This window comes from Triturus cristatus, chromosome 6, assembly GCF_964204655.1.
Source record: "Triturus cristatus chromosome 6, aTriCri1.1, whole genome shotgun sequence".
In the NCBI taxonomy this organism is placed as follows: domain Eukaryota; kingdom Metazoa; phylum Chordata; class Amphibia; order Caudata; family Salamandridae; genus Triturus; species Triturus cristatus.
In genome coordinates this window covers 1,907,910,414-1,907,929,827 of record NC_140589.1, presented here as the reverse complement: position 1 = coordinate 1,907,929,827, position 19,414 = coordinate 1,907,910,414, and the positions used below count along the sequence as shown (strand labels likewise).

The 19,414-nt window shown below is 51.4% G+C and overlaps 1 protein-coding gene across 4 annotated transcripts in view; it reads left to right on the top strand.

Moving 5' to 3' along the window:
- The window catches only part of LOC146822410 (NACHT, LRR and PYD domains-containing protein 12-like), a 683,437-nt gene that overhangs the window by 77,709 nt on the left and 586,314 nt on the right, over nucleotides 1–19,414 (top strand). For all 4 annotated transcript variants that reach the window (XM_085613496.1, XM_085613493.1, XM_085613495.1 and 1 more), the window contains exon 2: nucleotides 18,629–18,927. In XM_085613496.1, coding sequence (XP_085469622.1) covers nucleotides 18,648–18,927 — 280 coding nt within the window. In that variant the 5' untranslated portion in view covers nucleotides 18,629–18,647. The remainder of the gene's footprint in view (nucleotides 1–18,628; nucleotides 18,928–19,414) is intronic.

The following is a 19,414-nucleotide window of genomic DNA, read 5'->3' as shown; positions in this document are numbered from 1 at the left end:
AAAGTTCTGTGGCTCAAGCTACTGGCCTGTCTACTGTGCAATGGTTAGTAATCACTGCGCAGACACCAAGAACGCAAATCCGTAAATCCTCACCGCTGCCACCAATGTTAGAATCCGGGGTCTATGGTTGGCGCAGGTATGCACTTGCGACAAGCAGGGACCCTTTCCTCTAAGTCAGGGCGTAGGATCACCTCTTTAAAAATAACCCCTGCTCACCCTCTAGGTACCGTGGAGCGAGCAGTCAGGCTACATTCCAGAGGGCATTAGGTTAAGCGTTTCAAGTTGTCCCACCCAATAATCACCTGCCCACCACACAAAGACACAAGGCTGTATTTCTGTAAAAATATAGTTCTTTATATAAAAGGTTTCTTTCAGGCAGGTTGATAAAATACAGTTCTCTTGGTTAAATGCTGATCCAGTTACTCTTAATTGCTTAAATGCAGTCCACAGATGATAAAATGGCACAGTTCTATTAAAAATAAGCTTCTTGGGGGTGTTGTGCGCTTCGTAGCGCCTCAGGTACGCTTCATACCGCTATTTGAGTACGTTGTGCCGTTCCTCACGCTTCTCGCGTGAGTACTCGTATGCTGGCCGTGAACCAGACGGGCCATACCTACGTAGGTACGCGTCGAACTCGTTCCAGGCTTCGCTTGCCAAGTCTCACGCTTCCCGCGTGAGCGCCGGCAATGGATTTCAATGCTGTACAGACCGTACAGTGACAGGGACGCGGCGTACACGGACCGCAGCACAGGTACGGTGCGTACAAGGGCAGTACGGGTCGAACTACGGCACAAGTCACAAGATACTTCAAAGGCAGGGACGCGCCGCACCAAGGCAAGTACGGGCCGTACTACAGCGCCCCAGTCACCAATACTTTAAATGCAGGGACGCGCCGTACGAAGGCAGGTACAGGCCGTCCCAAGGGGCACAAGTCGCAAATACTTTGAATGCAGGGACGCGCCGTACGAAGGCAGGTACGGGCCGTACGGTAGCGTGATTGTCACAAATACCTTTGTTCTTTAACGGGGATGGTCACTGCAGCCTCGGGGTTCCACGGAGAGGTGTCCCACGTCGCGGTGTCGTCCCTCACTGTCAGAGGGCGGCGGTGCTTCGTGACACACTCGAGGGAGGTCTCAGCCACACAACAAAGTTCAGAGGTGGGGAAGGCAGCTCCGGGGCAATTCTTAGCGCGTTGCAGCGCTGTCGGCTTCTAAGTAGATCACCAGTATGTCGCAGGTCCTTGCGGTGATCTCGGTGGCGCGGGCTCGCCAAAGCTCGGTGCGCAGACACTCAGGGTCCTTTCCTTACGGTGCGAGCTACGGCTCGGAGGGGAAGGTACTTGCGGTGCTGGGACCAGGTAGACAGATCCTTGCGGTGCTCGTGGTAGCCCCAGGTGGCAGATGTCGCGGTGCTGGGAAAGGGGGAGAGGCACACAGGTTCTCTGGGAGTCAGCTTCACGGGATCTCTTCCAGCCACTTCTCCTCTTCTGGGGGAAAGGTAGCGACCACTGTTCCTGGGGCTCAGATCAGGGGGCAAGTTCACAAGCTAGCCCTTGGAGATTGTTTAAAAGCACAAGTTGAATCAAAGTCTTTTTCTGTAGTCTTTTCCTCTTCTTCCAGCAGACAGGCACCCACTGCAGGCCAGTCTCTTAGGCAGAGAGACAGTATTCCTCCTTCAGCTTCTCCAGGTCCTTCTCCTTCAGGCAGAGGTTCGTCTTGGCGTAAACAGGATCTGATTTCTTAGGAGCAGGGCTCCTTCTTTTATACACCAATTCCTTTGTTCTTTGTCGCCAGGGGGCCTGGGCCTGCCTCAGTCCGGTTTTGGAGCACTTTGTTGTGGTGACTCTGCTCTTTCCTTTCAGCAGCAGGGCAGAGACATCAGCCGCTCCACAGGGGGCAGAGCCGGCTTTGTGGTGGCAGAGCACAGGTCTATTCAAGAGTCAAGGTGTACTCCTCCCACCCATTCTGGTGTAATCTCTCTACCCACCACCTGGCAGCCAGCCTGTCTCCTGGAATTCCCCAGCCCTGCTCCTCACTGTTGCCAGGCAGAACACACACACACAAAGCAGAGGCGGACTGAATGGCTAGATCAGTAAATACTAACTTTCTAAAAGTAGTATTTACAAACGCAGGATATTAAAATAAACTTTACTAAAAGAAGTATTTTATTATTCTGAGTTCAGGCATACTAAACATGACTTTCTACCATGCTCTATGAGTCCACTGGGATTACAGGGTGTAGTAATTCCAGCAGCCCATTCTGGCCTATGGAGAGCAGGTAGCCTTCAATAGTGAAAAACGAAAATGGCTGTAATTCACTATTAAGACATGCCACACACATCAGGGCATGTCCTACCTTATGCCTACAATGCACCCTGCCCTTGGGCCTACCAGAGGGGTGACTAATATGTAGTTAAGGGAAGGTTTAGGGACTGGCAAGTGGGTGCACTTGCGCAGTCAGCGCGACAGTACCAGACTGCGCGCAGGTTCTGCAGTGGCAGATCCTAGACACATTTTACTAGGCCGCTTCTGTGGGTGGCACAACCAGTGCTGCAAGCCCACCAGCAGCATTTGTATGTACAAGCCCTGGCACTCCTGGTGCACTTTACTAGGGGCTGACATGAAGCACCCTGTGGGGGCTTCTGGGAGTCCCAAGGTCCACCAAGTAGGTGACTTCTCCATTTGTCTTGGAGTGCTGCTGGGGCCACTGGCTCCAACACCCGCACTTTCTGCCCTGGCTGGTACACAGTCAGCACAGCCTTTTGGTCATGCCAAGCTTTTTGGAGTTCTTGGCTTGCCTCAAGGTTTTTAGAAGCCTTCTTCATATACTCTGCCATCCTGGAGCGGAGGCCAAGTACATAATCCACTATATCAAGTTTGGGTTGTCTGAGAGGTCTCTCCCATCCTTCCCTTACTAGACAAAGGGGTCCCCTTACAGGATGCCCAAACAAAAGCTCAAAAGGGCTGTAGCCAACCCCCTTTTGTGGGACCTCTCTGTAAGCAAACAGAAGGCAGGGTAAAAGGATGTCCCATCTTCGCCTAAGCTTGTCTGGTAAACCTTTTATCATCCCTTTTAGGGTCTTGTTGAACCTTTCAACAAGCCCATTGCATTGTGGGTGATAGGGGTAGTGAATTTGTAGTTTACACAACACTCCTTCCACATTGCAGTCAAATATCCTGACATGAAGTTGGCACCTCTGTCAGACACAACCTCCTTTGGAAAACCCACTCTGGAGAATACTCCAAGTAGGGCTCTTGCCACAACAGGTGCTGTTGTGGTCCTCAGGGGTATAGCTTCTGGATACCTGGTGGCATGGTCCACTATCACCAGTATGAATCTGTGCCCAGATGCTGTTTGGGGGTCCATTGGTCCTACAATGTCTATCCCCACTCTCTCAAAGGGAACCCCCACCACAGGTAGTGGTATTAGGGGGGCCTTTGTGGTGCCACCTGATTTGCCACTGGCTTGGCAGGTGACACAGGAGCGACAAAACTCCTTGGTATCTTCTGACATGTGAGGCCAGTGAAAGTGAGGGACAAGCCTGTCCCAAGTCTTGTTCTGGCCTAAGTGTCCTGCAAGGGGAATATCATGGGCCAATGCAAAGAAGGAAGCCTCTGAAACTCAATGGTATGACCAGCCTCCTGGATGCACCAGGCTTGGGGTCTCTAGCCTCTGAGTACAGCAGCCCTTCATCCCTATACACTCTATGGGTACCTTGAGCATTCCCTGCAGCCTCAGCAGCAGCCTGCTGTCTGAGGGGTTCAAGAGAAGGACAGTCTAATTGTGCCTGCCTCAGATCTGCCCTTGAAGGTCCCCCTGTCCCAAGAAACTCAACCTGATCATGTTCCAGTTCTTCTAGGACAGTTCCTTCAGGGCTCTCAGAATCATCCTCCTGTGAGGGTTGATCCTCTTCCTGAGGCAGAGGGGAAGGCACAGCCTTTACCCTACTGCTCTTTCTCTTGGGTTGTGTCTGGTCCATTGTCCCAGGATCCAGCACTTGTTCAGTGTTGCACTTTTTGGCCTGTGACCTGGTCACAGCAAGGACATGTGCATCTATTCCCAGCATTTCTGCATGGGTCCTATACTCCACTTCAGACCAAACTGAAGTTTCAAGGTCATTTCCCAACAGACACTCTACAGGAAGGTCTGAACTTACCACAACTTTCTTGAGGCCAGTTACCCCTCCCCAGGAGAAGTTAACAATTGCCACACTATGGGAGGTAGTGGCATTTCTAGCGTTGGTCACTAGGTAATTCTCACCTAGCATGATCTGTCCAGGGTCCACAAAGGCAGGTGTCACCATTGTGACACTAGCCCCAGTGTCCCTGTAGGCCTGAGCCATTCTATGGTTGATAAAAGGAGTCTGTCTGTACTTGCCCAGGTTACTGGGACCCACAGTAGAGGACAAAGCTATGTCCCCATCACAGATCAGAACAGCATGAGTTGGTATCCTGACTAGGCCAGAATCCTCCTCAGTTCCCAGGGTTAACCCTACTACACCCTTTTGCTGGGAACCACCACTTACAGCTGGACTAGGGGGTACAGTTGCCCTAGGGGCAATGGTGGCTGGGGGCTTGTCCTTTTTGGTGCACTCACTAAACCAATGGGAGTTTGACTTACAATAGTTGCACCGAGGTTTCTTTTGGCCATCTTTCTTTTTATCCTTTTTGGGACCACCCTCCCCCTGAGCCTTTTGGGGGCCTGGTGAAGACTTCTGGTCTTTTTGTTTCTGCTCATTACCCTTCTGGTCTGCCTTTTTCTGATCACCGCCCTGGTTCTGGTTTTTCTGCTTAACTCTAGTCCTGACCCACCTATCTGCCTTCTTTCCCAATTCCTGGGGAGAAGTTAGGTCAGAGTCAATCAAGTGTTGATGCAGCAGCTGGTTTTGACAGTTGTTAAGGATTTGCTCTCTCATGATCAAATTATACAATCCTGTATAGTCCTTAACCTTACTACCCAATAACCAGCCTTCCAAAGCCTTAGTGGCACAATCTACAAAGTCAGTCCAGTCCTCAGTCTGTGTCTTCTGGGTATCCCTGAACAACAACCTGTATTGTTCAGTGGTTAGGCCAAACCCATCAATCAGAGCACTCTTCAGGACAGTGTAATTGTCAGCATCCTCATCACTAAGTGTGTGGAGCTTGTCTCTACCTTTCTCAGAGAAGGAGAGCCACAAGATAGCTGCCCACTGACTTTGGGGTACCTGCTGTACTTTGCAGGCTCTCTCCAAAGCAGTTATCCATTTGTGGATGTCATCCCCACACTTGTAGGGAGGGACAATCTTGCTCAGGTTTCTATTGTCATAGGTCCTGTCTCTATCCTTAGGGATATTGCTGCCACCAGTGGGATCTAACCCACTTAACTTCTGCTGTCTGGCCAGAGCAAGCTTCTCTTTGGCAAGGGCAAGTTCTTCCCTTTCAATCCTCAGATTGGCTTCCCTCATTCTGGCCTGATGCTCTTTTCTCTGTGGGGAAGTCATTCCCCTATGAGAAGAGGCATTGGAGCTATTAGAGACATGGGAGTGGATAGATTCCCTCGAAGGGGATCTTCCTCTCTTGCTTCTCTGGTTAAGTCCACTTGAGGGTCTGAATGGGGGGATCCCATTCAGACTCCCATGTAGGCTTAAGTTAGCCTGGCTAAGTCTCCTAACTTTGACCTGGCTGTCTACCTCATCTTCTGAAGTCTCCTCTGACTCATCTGGATCAGTATGGTGAGGGGAATCTCCTGTAGAGGGCAGCCCCTCATTGGTACCTAGGGTACCATCCTGGGAGGCTTTCTGAGTATCATACTCTTCTAAGAGCTCCACTAGATAAATGAGGGTAGGGTTTGAACCCTGTTTTAACTTTCTGGAGGTACACAATTGTCTCATCTCCTGAAAAGTTAGGGTATCATATCTGGAGGGTATCTTTCTAGGATATCCCTCCCCTGAGAGAGTATCATCTTGATCTCCTCTCAGAGACATGATCTAGTGAGGGTGTGGTGTGTGCACCTACCTACACTAGTTGTATCTACTAAACCTCTCTAGTAGTTGTAGTCAGGGTGTGCTAGGCCCTTCAACCTACAACAACTAAGTCCAGTAGGACTTAAGTATTTATAATCTATGTTATATGTACCTAAACAATATCTTTGTGATCTTTCAATTTAGTATCTCAAGATTACAATGGTATTAACAACAGCAAGCTCAGATCCCAACCGCTGCTCACCAATGTGAGAAGTTGGCCTGATATATGATGTCACTAATTCTACTGTACACCTTGTATCAGTCCAAACAACCCTTATGGTGATTGGTTGTACAGTCAACCTTATAGACCAGCTATACTAGTGGTAGCATGGACAAGAGCAGTCTTAGGCTAAACTCTGTATGGCATGTGAAGCCAGCTGTTATACCATTTGCAATCCCTTGAATACCAAATGAAAGGACACCACAACCGATATATATAAAAATAGAATGTATTTATTCTAGTCAAAATACCCTCAGCACTCTTTATGAGATTCGAGGTAAGTACAACACAGTCTTATTTAAGCATACATTAAGTCACACAGGTAAGTAATACAGTTAGGCCCTAGGGGCCACGCAAACCATATACTAAGTAAGTGGTATAAGGACCACTGTCACGAACATGGGATAGGCCTAGGCCTAGGCCTAGGGAATCGCTGGGGCTACACTATACTACCAAAGGTTAGGAAGTGGGAGGCCCACGGGATTCAGGTGCAGAGTGGAAACACTCACGCGTAATGCGTAAAAGTCGATAGAAATAGTAGTAATTAGAAATTAAGAGTTTTAGGACACTTCTGAAGTAGCTAGGAGTTCGAGACTTGGAAACTAGACCCTAGGGTAGTCAATACCCTTGTGAGCACCGGAGTACTCAAGTTACCTAGCCCACGGGCTGCAGGTGCATAGGTGTGAACTTGCGTCGGGTTTCGTCGTTGACTCCTATGGATGCCTGAAGGAAAGTTGCTGACAGGCAGTCAGTGAAGAGTGTCCAGTGGATTCCAAGGATGGAATCAGGAAGGAGGATACCTGCAAGCAGAAGGGACAGAGTCTAGGTCACCAGCCAGGAGCCGGGAAGGAACCAGGCGATGTTGTGAATATGCAGGTGAAGAGGTGAAGCTTGTCGCAGAAGCCACGGGTACCAGGAGGCGTCGAGGATGACCAGGACCAGGAGGCGAGCTGTCCCACGAAGGCTCTTGCTGTCGGCGGCGTCGATGTCGAGTTAGGACCCAACAAGCCTTGGCAAGCGTAACCCACGCAGGATGGATGACTTGCTTCTGGTGCAGACCAGGAAGGTCTGGGGTGCTTCCCTTTCACAGGGGAGCGAGTGCCAGTCTGGAGGAGCCGGACCAGCAAGGCAAAATCAAAGGTTCGTCGTCACAGAGGTCACTAGCCCATGGGCCAGCAACCGGACAACACGTCGAACAACTCAAGTGCAGAAGGGCCCCACGCAGAACATGTGAAGTGTGGGGAGCTGATCTTCTTTGCAGATGGTGCTCTGGATTGGGGCTTCTCAATTCCCCAAGCACAGCCTCGAGGAAGCCTCAGAAGTCGCGCTAGTCAGTTACTAGCCACTTTTCCCAAGTCGCCGGTCCCACGTCCCTCGTCGCCTCCACGGGTCTCAGCCAGGCCAGGGGTGGCATAATACATGCTGCAGCCCCTGGTAGGCCTAGGGTACACCTATGCCCTGGGTACCTAGGGTACACTATATAGGGGCCAATAAGGTGATCCTTACCAATTGGGTTATGCACCTAAAGTACATAGTATAAATTTTGAGAAATAGAACAGCTGGGCTGTGGGTCTGATTAGCAGGCCCACAGCCACATCTAAGTCGTAAACCAGTGAAGCAAAAGCAAAAAATGGGGGTGACCATAGAAAGCAGACCCTACTCTCCTACAGTTTCGAAGGGGAGGGAGTAGAACCTTCCGACGATTTGCAGCACCCACCTGTCCGACGTGATGGAACGCCAGTGGAGCAGGTGATGGCGAACTCTGCCACCCACTGGCGTGGAATGGGCCTGAAAGCTTGGACTAGGAGGGCTTTGAGGCGGATGCTGCCGGGGTGGATGTGGACTGACTGGCACGTTGTCCCTCGGTACCGCCTCGGCGGAATCCACGTCTGCGACCGTGTGCAGATTGGTTCTGCAGCCGGTGGCTAGGCGGACGTGAGGGGGCGCCCCTTCCTGGGCCATGAAAGGGACGAAAGGCGGAAGTTTGCAGCCGCGGGGCCGAGAGACCCAAGGACTAGGCCGTAGCCCGGGAGTCCTTGAAGCGCACCAGCGCACTATCCGCCTTCTCGCCAAAAAGGCGAGTGCCATCAAAGGGCATATCCATGAGGATACTCTATACATCCCCCGAGAAAGACATGGACCGCAGCCAGGTGTGGCGACGGAGCGCCACCGTGGTTGACATCGCCCTACCCAGCGAGTCCATAGTGTCTAGTCCACATCGTATAGCATGTCTTGCTGCATCTCGCCCATCGGCAACAGCCTCGGTGACCCGTGTCCGGGCCTCCTCCGGACACAGGGGCAGCACGTCCTCCACCGTATCCCACAGAGAGTGGGAATAACGGTCCAAGAGGCAAGCGGTATTCAAGGACCGCAGTCCCAAACTAAGGGAAGAGAACAGCTTCTTTCCGAACTGTTCCAGCCTCTTGGATTCCCGATCTGGAGGAGCGGACGGGAAGGAGGATTGGGAAGTAGAGGCCTGGATAACCAGACTCTCCGGCGTGGGGTGTTGGGACAGAAAACTGGGGTCGCCCGGAAAAGGGCGGTGGCGCCGGGCCACGTTCCGATCCACAGGAGGTACTGTGGAGGGCTTGGACCAGGTGCCCTGCAGAACGTCCACTAGTGCCTCATTGAACTGCAGCAGAGGCTCTGAGGAGCTTGCTGACGGTTGAAGCACTTCAGTGAGGAGGTTAGTCCTCACGGTCACAGCAGGCAACTCCAGCCCAAGGGCTGCAGCCTCCTTGCGCAGCACCACGGAAAAAGCAGCACCTTCCTCCGAGGCCACAGTCGGAGGAGAGATGAAACCAGTGTCCGGGGAGGTGTCCAGACCACTGGCATCCCCCAGTTCGTCTGCCCAGTCCTATGAGAAATCGGCCTGCCTGGCCATAGGGTCCTCAGACCCCTCCCAGTCGCCCCCGTCATCCGATTCCTGATAAACAGGGGGAATAACCGGAGCCGGGCGGTAAATGAAAGGATCATCCATCGGCGTCGGATGCGGCGTCGGACGGCGCCGCACCGGTGCCGGGCCCGGACCGGGGCTGAACCGGGGAACGGCGTCGTCCGGAGACAGCACCGGAAGTGAAACCAGAGTCGGCGCCGGCGGAGGAGGCGTCGTGAGGTCGACCGGTGCCGGCAGAGATCCAGGCCTGGATCCCTCGGGGACCTGCAGCGTCGGGACCAAAGTCGATGACGGCGCCGGGGCCGGAGCCGCCGGCTAGTGAGGCCACCCAGTCGAGCCTGCAGGGCCCGAAGGCGCACCGGCAGGCATCGACGGCGGAGCCAGGCTTCTCATGGCCGAGAGGAAGGCCCTGATCTCCGCTGGAGTCACGTCAGTACCAGGGACCGGTGGGTATGGGGACGGATGCGGCTCCTGCTGCTCCGACGGAGCCGCGGGGGTGGTACCACCCTGACCCTCGACCGAGTCGCGCGACCGGCGAGGGGAGTCCGAAGAGCGGTGTCGCCTCTTGGACTTCTTTGAGTGCTTCGACTTACCCGAAGTCTTCGAACCCGACGAGCGATGATGGTGGCTGTGGCTCCGCGACCGGTCCTTCGACCTCCTCCTGGACCGGGACCGTGAACGGAGCCGAGCCGAGTGTCGAAGCTCGAGAAGCTTACGGGACCGCTCCCGCCTAGCCTTCGAGGTCAAGGCCTGACAGTCGAGGCACGACTCTGCATCGTGGTCGGCCCCCAGGCAGTAAAGGCACAGGTGATGGTGGTCCGTTACCGACATCAGTCGGTGACAGGAGTCACAGGCTTTAAACCCAGGCATCCTACCGGCACCAGAGTCGAGTCGACAAGTAGACCAAAAAGAGTCAAAAAAGTTTAGTCAAAAAAATTACAAAGGGGCAAGCTCTTTCCTGATCGGCGCTGTCTGGCGCGGAGAAAAGAAGAACTGATGTCAATGCGCGAGGGCGGCGTCTAAGTACTCCGACAACGTCATCCCGGCGCACGACGCCGACGATGGATGCGGTGCCGCAGACGACGCCTAGCGACGGGCAAGGGGTATTGCTGACGAAAAATCTTTCCGAATCCAGCCTGACGCCTGGGGATATTCTAAGGTGAGGAATCTAACTGACGTGTTTCTTTCAGATAATCGGCTATTTTTTATCAAGGGCTCACGGACGAACTCAAGGACGTGTTGGCTCAGATCGACCCCCAGCCCAGTACCTGTGCAGCTCTCATAGAACTCACCCTTCGACTGGACCACCGAATGCGTGAGCGTAAAGGAGAGCACAAAAGGAAAGAGAAAGGGAGTACCTACTGCGAGCGTGCATTGGGCGCCGAGAAAAACAGACCGGAACCAATGGAGATCGGGACGGTGAGGGCGTCCTTGACACTCAGCGAAAGGGATCATCGCTGCAAACAAGGCCTCTGCCTGTACTGCGGAAAGAAAGGCCACTTTCTTCGGGAGTGTCCGGTCAAGCCGAAATACAGTGGTCCCTGGTCGGGGTTAGCCACCGCCACAACACCTGAAAGGAAGGAGGAAAACTATCACGCTTGAAGGCTCAGGAAGGGAGGGCTTCAAGCGGGTGTGTAATCCCTTCGGTCAACACCTTCGACAGCAGAGAAACAGAAAAAAAAATGTTGCCGCTAGTTATAGTAATTAACCATGAACTAATACACATTCACGCGATGGTTGACTCAGGAGCCACCGGCTGTTTTATGGATCAGGAAGAGGCACTCCGTATAGGAGCACAGTTAATCCAGAAACCTACCCCCGATCTGGTATATGCCGTGGACGGCAAGGTCCTCGAGTCGGGTCCTATTCGGTATAACACTCCAGAGTATGAGCTTATATACCAGGGGAATCACCGGGAAAGGCTGTCTTTCAGTGTCATACAAGCTCCCCAGTACGGTGTTATCCTAGGCCTTCCCTGGCTACAGAAACACAAACCCACCATACAGTGGACCAACCGAACGTTACAAATGACCTCCTCATATTGTCAGAGCCATTGCAACCAAGGTGAGATCAGACCATCAAGCATCCTAAAAACACTATACCAAATCAAAACAGCGGCGGAAAAGAATGTAGTCTTGCCAAAATGTTACGATGAATATGGTGACGTCTTCAGCGATACAGAGGCAGAGACGTTACAGCCGCACAGAGACTATGACTGTCGCATTGACCTGATTCCGGGGTCAGTAGTTCCCTGTGGGAGGATTTATGCGCTTACTATGCCAGAGAACAATCACCTACGGGAATACTTGGATAAATACCTGGAACTGGGTTTTATTCGTCCGTCCAGATCCCCTGCAGCCTCTCCTCTTTTTTTTATTCCGAAGGCAAACGGCGATCTGCGGTGTTGTATCGATTACAGAGCACTTAATGCTATAATCATAAGGAACCCGTACCCGCTTCCTCTGATTCCCGCACTGTTAGAGCAGGTACGATCGGCGGTCATCTACGCGAAACTAGACCTGAGAGGGGCATACCATCTGGTCCGAATCCACCAGGGAGATGAATGGAAGACCGCCTTCAAAACGAGGTATGGGCTTTTTGAATACTTGGTAATGCCCTTTGGGCTTTGCAATGCCCCGGCGGCGTTCCAATTCTTTCTGAATGACGTCCTAAGGAGATACCTGGATCTTTTTGTCGTGGTATATATAGACGACATCCTTATATATTCCACGACAGAAGAAGAACACGTCGTGCATGTACGCCTGGTATTACAGGCCCTACGGAAACATCGTCTGTTCTGCAAGATCACGAAGTGTGAATTCCATGTAACCACGGTGGAGTTGTTAGGTTTTATACTCACTACATCGGGACAAGTCATGGCAGAGAGGAAAATGAAAGCCATAACATACTGGCCATGTCCTCACAACGTAAAGGAAATCCAGAGTTTGCTCAGATTCGCAAACTTCTACCGAAGGTTCATAAGACATTTTTCAGGAATGGTTGCGCCTCTGGCCAAACTAACCAGGAAAAAGACTCAGTTCCTGTGGACCGAAGAAGCTCAGCTGGCGTTTGAATGTCTTAAACAGGCATTTACATCAGCTCCTATCCTCACTCATGCCAATCCGAATCTCCCGTTCATTGTGGAGGCCGACGCCTCCGACGTAGCGGTAGGAGCAGTGCTCTCTCAGCGACATGAAACCACTGGGTGCCTTCACCCCATAGCGTTCATGTCCCGAAAACTGAATACCGCAGAACAGAATTACTCCATTGCAGAAAAGGAACTCCTAGCAATAAGGGATGCATTCCTGGAGTGGAGACACTGGTTGATGGGGGTGGTGCATCGGGTAACGGTCTACTCAGACCACCGTAATCTCCAGTACATGCGGGCCGCCCACCACCTCACACCCCGTCAGCTTCGATGGATGTTGTTCTTTGCGGGATACCATTTCGTGGTAACCTTCCGTCCTGGTACGGACAACAAAAAAGTGGATGCCCTCACAAGATAAGACTCCTGCTCGCTTCCGTCTGTTGTTCCAGAGGAGTCCATTATCGAACCCAGCAAGGTGGTGGGTGTTACGCAAACTAACGACTTCCTTCACAAGGTTCGACAGGGTATACGCACGTTCGCCTGGAGAAGCTGGCTCAAAAGACGTCCGGATTGGCAGATACGGCAAGGTCTTCCGTTAAAGGGTCGACAAGTGCTGGTCCCTACCAACAGCCTACGCCAAACCGTGTTCTCATGGTGTCACAGTCTTCCGTGTGCAGGACACTTGGGGGGCACAAAAACGCTGGAGAAAGTGCTGCATCAATGCTGGTGGCCGTCTGTTCGTCCGGACGTTCTGAAATGGGTACAAGAATGTGCTACATGTGCCCAGATGAAGTCTGACCATCAAAAGCCACAGGGACTCCTACAAATCATGCCCACACCGGAAAACCCATGGCAAAGAATCTCGGTGGATTTCATCGTGGGTTTACCTAAGGATCAGGGAAGCACGGCGATCATCGTGGTAATAGATCACTTGTCCAAAATGGGTAATTTCATCCCGTGTAAACACGCACCTTCGGCAAGTCAGCTGGCCAAACTGCTGCTGCTTCACGTTGTCCAGCTTCATGGCCTTCCCAAGGTTATCGTTTCGGACAGGGGGGCCCAACTTACTGTGGGGTTTTGGCAAACCTGGTGCTCAGAACTAAAAATAGCCACATCACTTTCTACAAGTTTCCATCCTCAAACTGATGGACAAACCAAGAGGCTTAACCAAACCCTCAAACAATACCTGAGGTGCTACATCGATACTACCACTGACGCATGGGTGGATTGGATATGGGTGGCGGAGATTGCATACAACAGCGCCAAGCATTCTTCCACACAGTTCAATCCCTTTTTTAGCACGTATGGTTTTCACCCTCGGTTTACTCCCTTAATCGTCCCATGTACAAACACCACACACCCAGACCTACGTCAAAGACTACAGCAGCTGCGTAAAACGCTATTGACCACCCGTAAGAACCTGCTCAAGGCCAAAGAAAGGTACAAGGTCCAGGCCGATAAACATTGGATACCTGGTCCTTTGTACAAAAGCGGGGATTGGGTCTGGTTATCAACAAGACATATCAGATTCAAACGATATAGCATATTCAACCCCAAGTACATAGGCCCCTTAGCGAGTGAGTAAGCTGGTGAATCCCGTAGCAGTAAAACTAAAGTTGCCAACCCATTTCCGAATCCATCCGGTGTTTCACATATCACTTTTGAAGCCCTCACATGGTCCGGCAAAGAAGAAGCTGGACCCTGTTTGGATTCAAGGTGAACGGGAGTATGAGGTCTGGGGTATCCTAGACGCCAAAAGAATAAGGGGCAGGCTGTGGTACCTGGTGGCGTGGAAGGGTTATGGGCCAGAAGATAATTCCTGGGAACCGGTGGAGGTGCTACACACGCCTAGATTGGTGGCCAAGTTCCACCGTCTACATCCCGAGAAACCCTCGGGCAGATAGCGTTCCCGGGGAGGCGGGATGTGCTGTCAGGTTCGTGATAGGGTTACGCGATCTGCCCTCTTTGCACGAAAGCACACGGGGCAAGAAAACAACATTTCCCAGAATGCCGCACGGTTCACGTCACACGTGACGCGGACGTTGTACCTGGGAAGAATAAAGACGGCAGCCGCCTGAAGACGCTGCCGATTACTCTTCGGTGTAGCAGTATTCAGACTCCTGTGGATGTTCCTGGGATCACCAAGTATTAAGGGTGCTCCTGAGGTCCTCGTCGTTTCTTCGTTCTGGAACAATGTGGTGACAAGCTCACCGTGTTTCCCTCCGTGCCCTCCCCTGTTGGTTGAGACGTGCAGGACTTGCGGTATCGTGCAGGGGAGCTTTAGTGAGCACTCGCTCCGATCAGCCTCTCATCACCTACAGCAACAACTCGGCGGTGAGTACACTGCCCTCTGCGCCGGACTCCCCTGTTGGAGGAAACACACGGAACTGTTGTTTCTTGCAGGGGAGTGTAGGTGCCTTAAACGGCGCTTGGGTTGCTTTTTCCCTTGTTGGAGAGACCACACAGCTTCCTCGGTCTCATGCAACGCATCCAGAACGCCTCCGCACTACTCGTCCTGGACATCCCCCGACACAGCCCCATCTCCGGCCACCTGAGAGATCTGCACTGGCTCCCCGTCAGCAAGAGGATCACGCTCAGACTCCTCACCCACGCACACAAGGCTCTCCACGACCTGGGCCCCAAGTACCTCAACAACCGCCTGACCTTCTACACGCCCACCCACCAGCTACGATCGACCAGCCTCGCCCTCGCCGCCGTAACACGCATCCGCAGAGCCACCACCGGAGGAAGATCCTTCTCCTACCTGGCAGCCAAGACCTGGAACTCCCTCTCCATCCACCTTCAGCTGACCAAGGACCATTTCTCCTTCAGGAAGCAACTCAAGACCTGGCTTTTCGAGCAGTAACGGACCCCTCTCCCCCAGCGTCTTGAGACCCTCCGGGTGAGGAGCGCGCTTTACAAATGCTATGATTGATTGATTGATTGATTGATTGATTGATTGATGCAGGGGAAGAAAACGCACCCGCGAAATACTTCCGCTAGCACCCCACCAACGTGGAAGTAAGTGACACCTTTGTATATATATTTAAGTGGATTTTTCCATATATTCGGACTTCATGCAGGACATAAACAAGGTTTGATTGTTTGGTGTTCAAACTTTGTTTAATGAACATTATATGTGGAAACCTTATCTTTATGGATTGGGACCAAGCCGTATTGATCCTGTGGTGCAGAATAACACCTTGATTTTGTTGTCGTTTGGTTATTCTTTCTTTAGCGTCCTTTAGAAGAGAGATTCTTTGGTGAGGGTAAAGCTTGGCAAATCAAGAAACCAGACAGAAAACCTGGGTAAGTGTAGGGTCTAGCGCTTTATTTAAAGGTTCATAAGAACGATACAGAGAGGGGAGGGGAAGCGGAACACGAAGCCATCCCTAAACGTTGTATTCTCTGTTGTCTTTTGCCTAGAAGGTGTTCTGAACTTGCCATCGCCCTCTGCTCTCTCCTGATGCTACAACCCCTTTTATTCTTTATTTCAGGTAGGAGGTGTTATAGGGAAGAAACAGGCTGTATAGATAGGTTGCGGAGATGTACTGAGATAGGAGGTCTGACGCTGTTTTCTTGTCTCCTTCGCAGGTCTCCCTCCCCGCAGTTCCTACCCTATCCTTCCTCCGCTCAATTACCTCAATAGTCTGTGTGAACATTGCTTGTCCAGACTTGGGGTAATTCAGAGGTGGGCCCCCTTTGAGCATCAGCACGACCCCGAGGAATCGGACGGAGGAGCACAACACAGTGCAGGTTCCTTATGCTGGTCTCTGTAGAGTACTCTCCTGCAGCACAGGCTCTTTAAAGTGGAGTCCGTACAGGAATCACATGCAGTCCAGGTTCTTCATTCTGGACTCTGTAGAGGAATCACATGCAGTGCAGGTTCGTTATGCTGGTCTCCAGAGAGTAATCACCTGGAGTACAGGTTGTTTAAAGTGGAGTCCGTACAGGAATCCCATGCAGTGCATGTACCTTACGGTGGTCTTCGTACAGGAATCAGATGAAGTGCAGGTTGTTTAAAGTGGAGTCCGTACAAGAGTCACATGCAGTGCAGTTTGTTTAAAGTGGAGACTGTACAGGAATCACATGCTGTTCAGGTTTCTTATGCTGGACTCATTTGAGGAAACACATGCAGAGCAGCCTCCTTAAGCTGAACTCCATAGGGGTAACACATGCAGTGCAGCCTGCTGATGCTGGACTGCGTAAAGGAATCACATGCAGTGCAGCCTCTTTATGCTGGACTCCATAGAGGAATCCCATGCAGCATAAGTTCCTTATGCTGGACGCCGTAGAGGACTCCCATGAAGTGCAGCATCCTTGTGCAGGACTTCGTAGAGTAATCAAACACAGTGCAGATCCTTTATACAGTATTCCGAGGAGGAAACACGAGCAGGGCATGCTTTTATACTTGACTTCATAGAGGAATCCCATGCAGTGCAGCCTCCTTCTGCTGAACTCTGTAAAAGAATCACATGCAGTGCAGCCTAATTATGCGGGATTCCGTAGAGGAATCCCATGCAGCGTAGGTTCCTTATGCTGGACTTCGTAGAGGATTCCCATGCAGTGCAGTGTCCTTGTGCTGGACTCTGTAGAGGAAACACATGCAGTGCAGATCCTTTATACAGTGCTCTATAGACGAAACACATGCAGGGCAGGCTCTTTATACTTGGCTCCGTAAAGGAATCCCATGCAGTGCAGGTTCCTTACGCTGGTCTCTGTAGAGTAATCCCATGCATTGCAGGTTCCTTACGCTGGTCTCTGTAGAGTAATCCCATGCAGTGCAGGTTCCTTACGCTGGTCTCTGTAGAGTAATCCCATGCAGTGCAGGTTCCTTACGCTGGTCTCTGTAGAGTAATCTCCTGCAGTCTTTTTTTTTTCAAGGCACTCTGACAGACAACGGATCTGCAAACTTTCCCTATAACTCACAGCGCGACAGTTCCAATGTCGAGACCTCTAGCTTAGAAAAACACAGGTGTCTTCCTGTCCTGTTGCGCTGTCAGGGTGTGAGCAGGGCCGGCCTGTTTTAACACCTCATTGTCCCTTTCTTCGCGCTCCTTTCACCGTCTCACCCCTGCTGATACACACACCAACAGACCCATCACCGTGAGGCAGCTAAACTATCGGTGATTTAGGTGAGCTGGGGAGGTCCCGAGGCGTTTGGGTTCAGGGGGCAGTCACTGCTTAGCTCAACTCAAAAAGGACCCCCTGCTGCCGCATTTCAGTCTCTATTAGCAAGGGCGCCAAATTTCTCTCCGCCTAAGGCGCTATCTTCTCAAATGCTGGCTCGGAGTATAGGGCTGCAGCCGCAACCTAGCGCCGGAATCCACTCGACATTAACTGTCAAGCACCCATAACCTAGAGACTGACCACAGCATGCCACTAGGAGTACCGGTACTCTCTTAACACAAGGAGAAGTCCCGGTACTCAATGGGAGAACACGGAGAAGTGCCGGTACTCATGATTTTCTTAAGCACACAGTGCTAGTTATTTTGATTTAGACCACGCCCCTACTCGGATAGGCCACGCCCCTTCAAGACATTAACCACGCCCCTTTTAGAGCACCCCCAGGTTTTTTTTCCCACTTAAAGCACTGTGTATTGTGGACTCTGTTGATGAAATAAACCACTGACGGTCACTACGAGGAGCAGCTGGTGATGGCCTGACCTTGACAACTAACCCTTGTTTCAGCAGATGCCGCACACGCTGACTTCTGATAGTTAAAGCCAGGCTCAAAGGTTTTTGTATTTCTCATCGAGCCTTCTGTTTGTTTTCTCTTTCCTCCCTGCTCCACACATGAACAAACACGCTTACTTCTCTCATCAAACAGAAAACAGTCAAACCTTAATCTACAAATAGATGTCTGTCGTCTGTCGCGGTGTCAGACTGCTGACCTGATTGCGGGCGGGGCATCGAGACACCTTGTTAAGAGAAGAGTCACACTTTATGCCTCTCAACCTCCCTTTACGTGGAAGTTTCAGTCTATAAATGTAATGTTTCGGGTTTGCTGCAGAGTTTTTAAGTTTCTGTATTGTAATGTAGGGATGTTCAACGCAGGTCAACCGTTGCGGATCAAAACATATTATTAGAAAAACTACTAAGTACATAACTTCCTTGTAATTGTAACTATTCCCCTTATCTGGATATCCTAAACATCTAGCACCGAGTCCTTCTGCAGTTACATTGTGCTCCCCTGCTCTAGATCGCACTGTACATTAGAGTGGACATGAATATTTCTCATAGCAATGCACCGAGAACAGCTCCAAGACGCCCTCCTGGGCCAACAGTAGCGCTGTGTTAAGCAGATTCCACCCACTAATTGACGTACATTGTGCAGGTGCGAGGAGTTTGTTATTATATATCTGACTTCTGTGACTCGAGTTTGTGACCTGCCCTTTTTTTATCACTCAACATGTTTTTCAGACGGAGCCTCCCATGAGCCATGGACGGAGGGAGCACATCTGGGGACGTCCTGCTCCACGTCCTGGAGAATCTCACAGAAGATGAGTTCAAAAGGTTTAAAAATAAATTATCAAAAATCGACTGTGAAAGGTGGAAAAACATCCCACGAAGAAGGCTGGAGGGAAAGGACCCGATTGACACCAGTAACCTCCTTGAACAGTTCTACGGCAAGGACTCCGCCATTGATGTGACCATCGAAGTCTTCTCCAAGGTCAGCCTGATGGAGGCGGCAGCCAGACTCAAAGAGGCGCGACCGCGAGGTAAGAGGGGAGCGACCCTTGAAGATCACACCCCAAGGCCCACCTTGTGGGCCAAACTAAAAGCATTTTCACAGGTCTCTTATTTAGAGTATAATACAAAGGATTTTTGTTACCAAACATTTGGAGGATTCCACATTGGAAACATGTTTGCTCTGATGTCATCTGTTAGCCCCTCAGAGACTCTTCCCTGGATCCTGTATTTTGTTGTTCTTGAGTGCTTGTGTGATGCAGCTGTCCCTCTGCACCACCACTGCCTACTCTGAGCTGGCGCATGAACAAACTGCTGATAGTAGTGTGAGAAGCGTGGCGTAACCTCATGTAATCCAATGAGAACAGTTGTAAGAGGGGACCCCCCACCAAGGCCTTGTCACGCCTTTTCCCACGTCCATGAAGTGGTATCGACCACCCGGCACTATCAGAGATCACACTGCACGTGCTCCTTACTGACCAACATTCGGGGTATTAGTTCTAAGTTGGAAAGATGGTC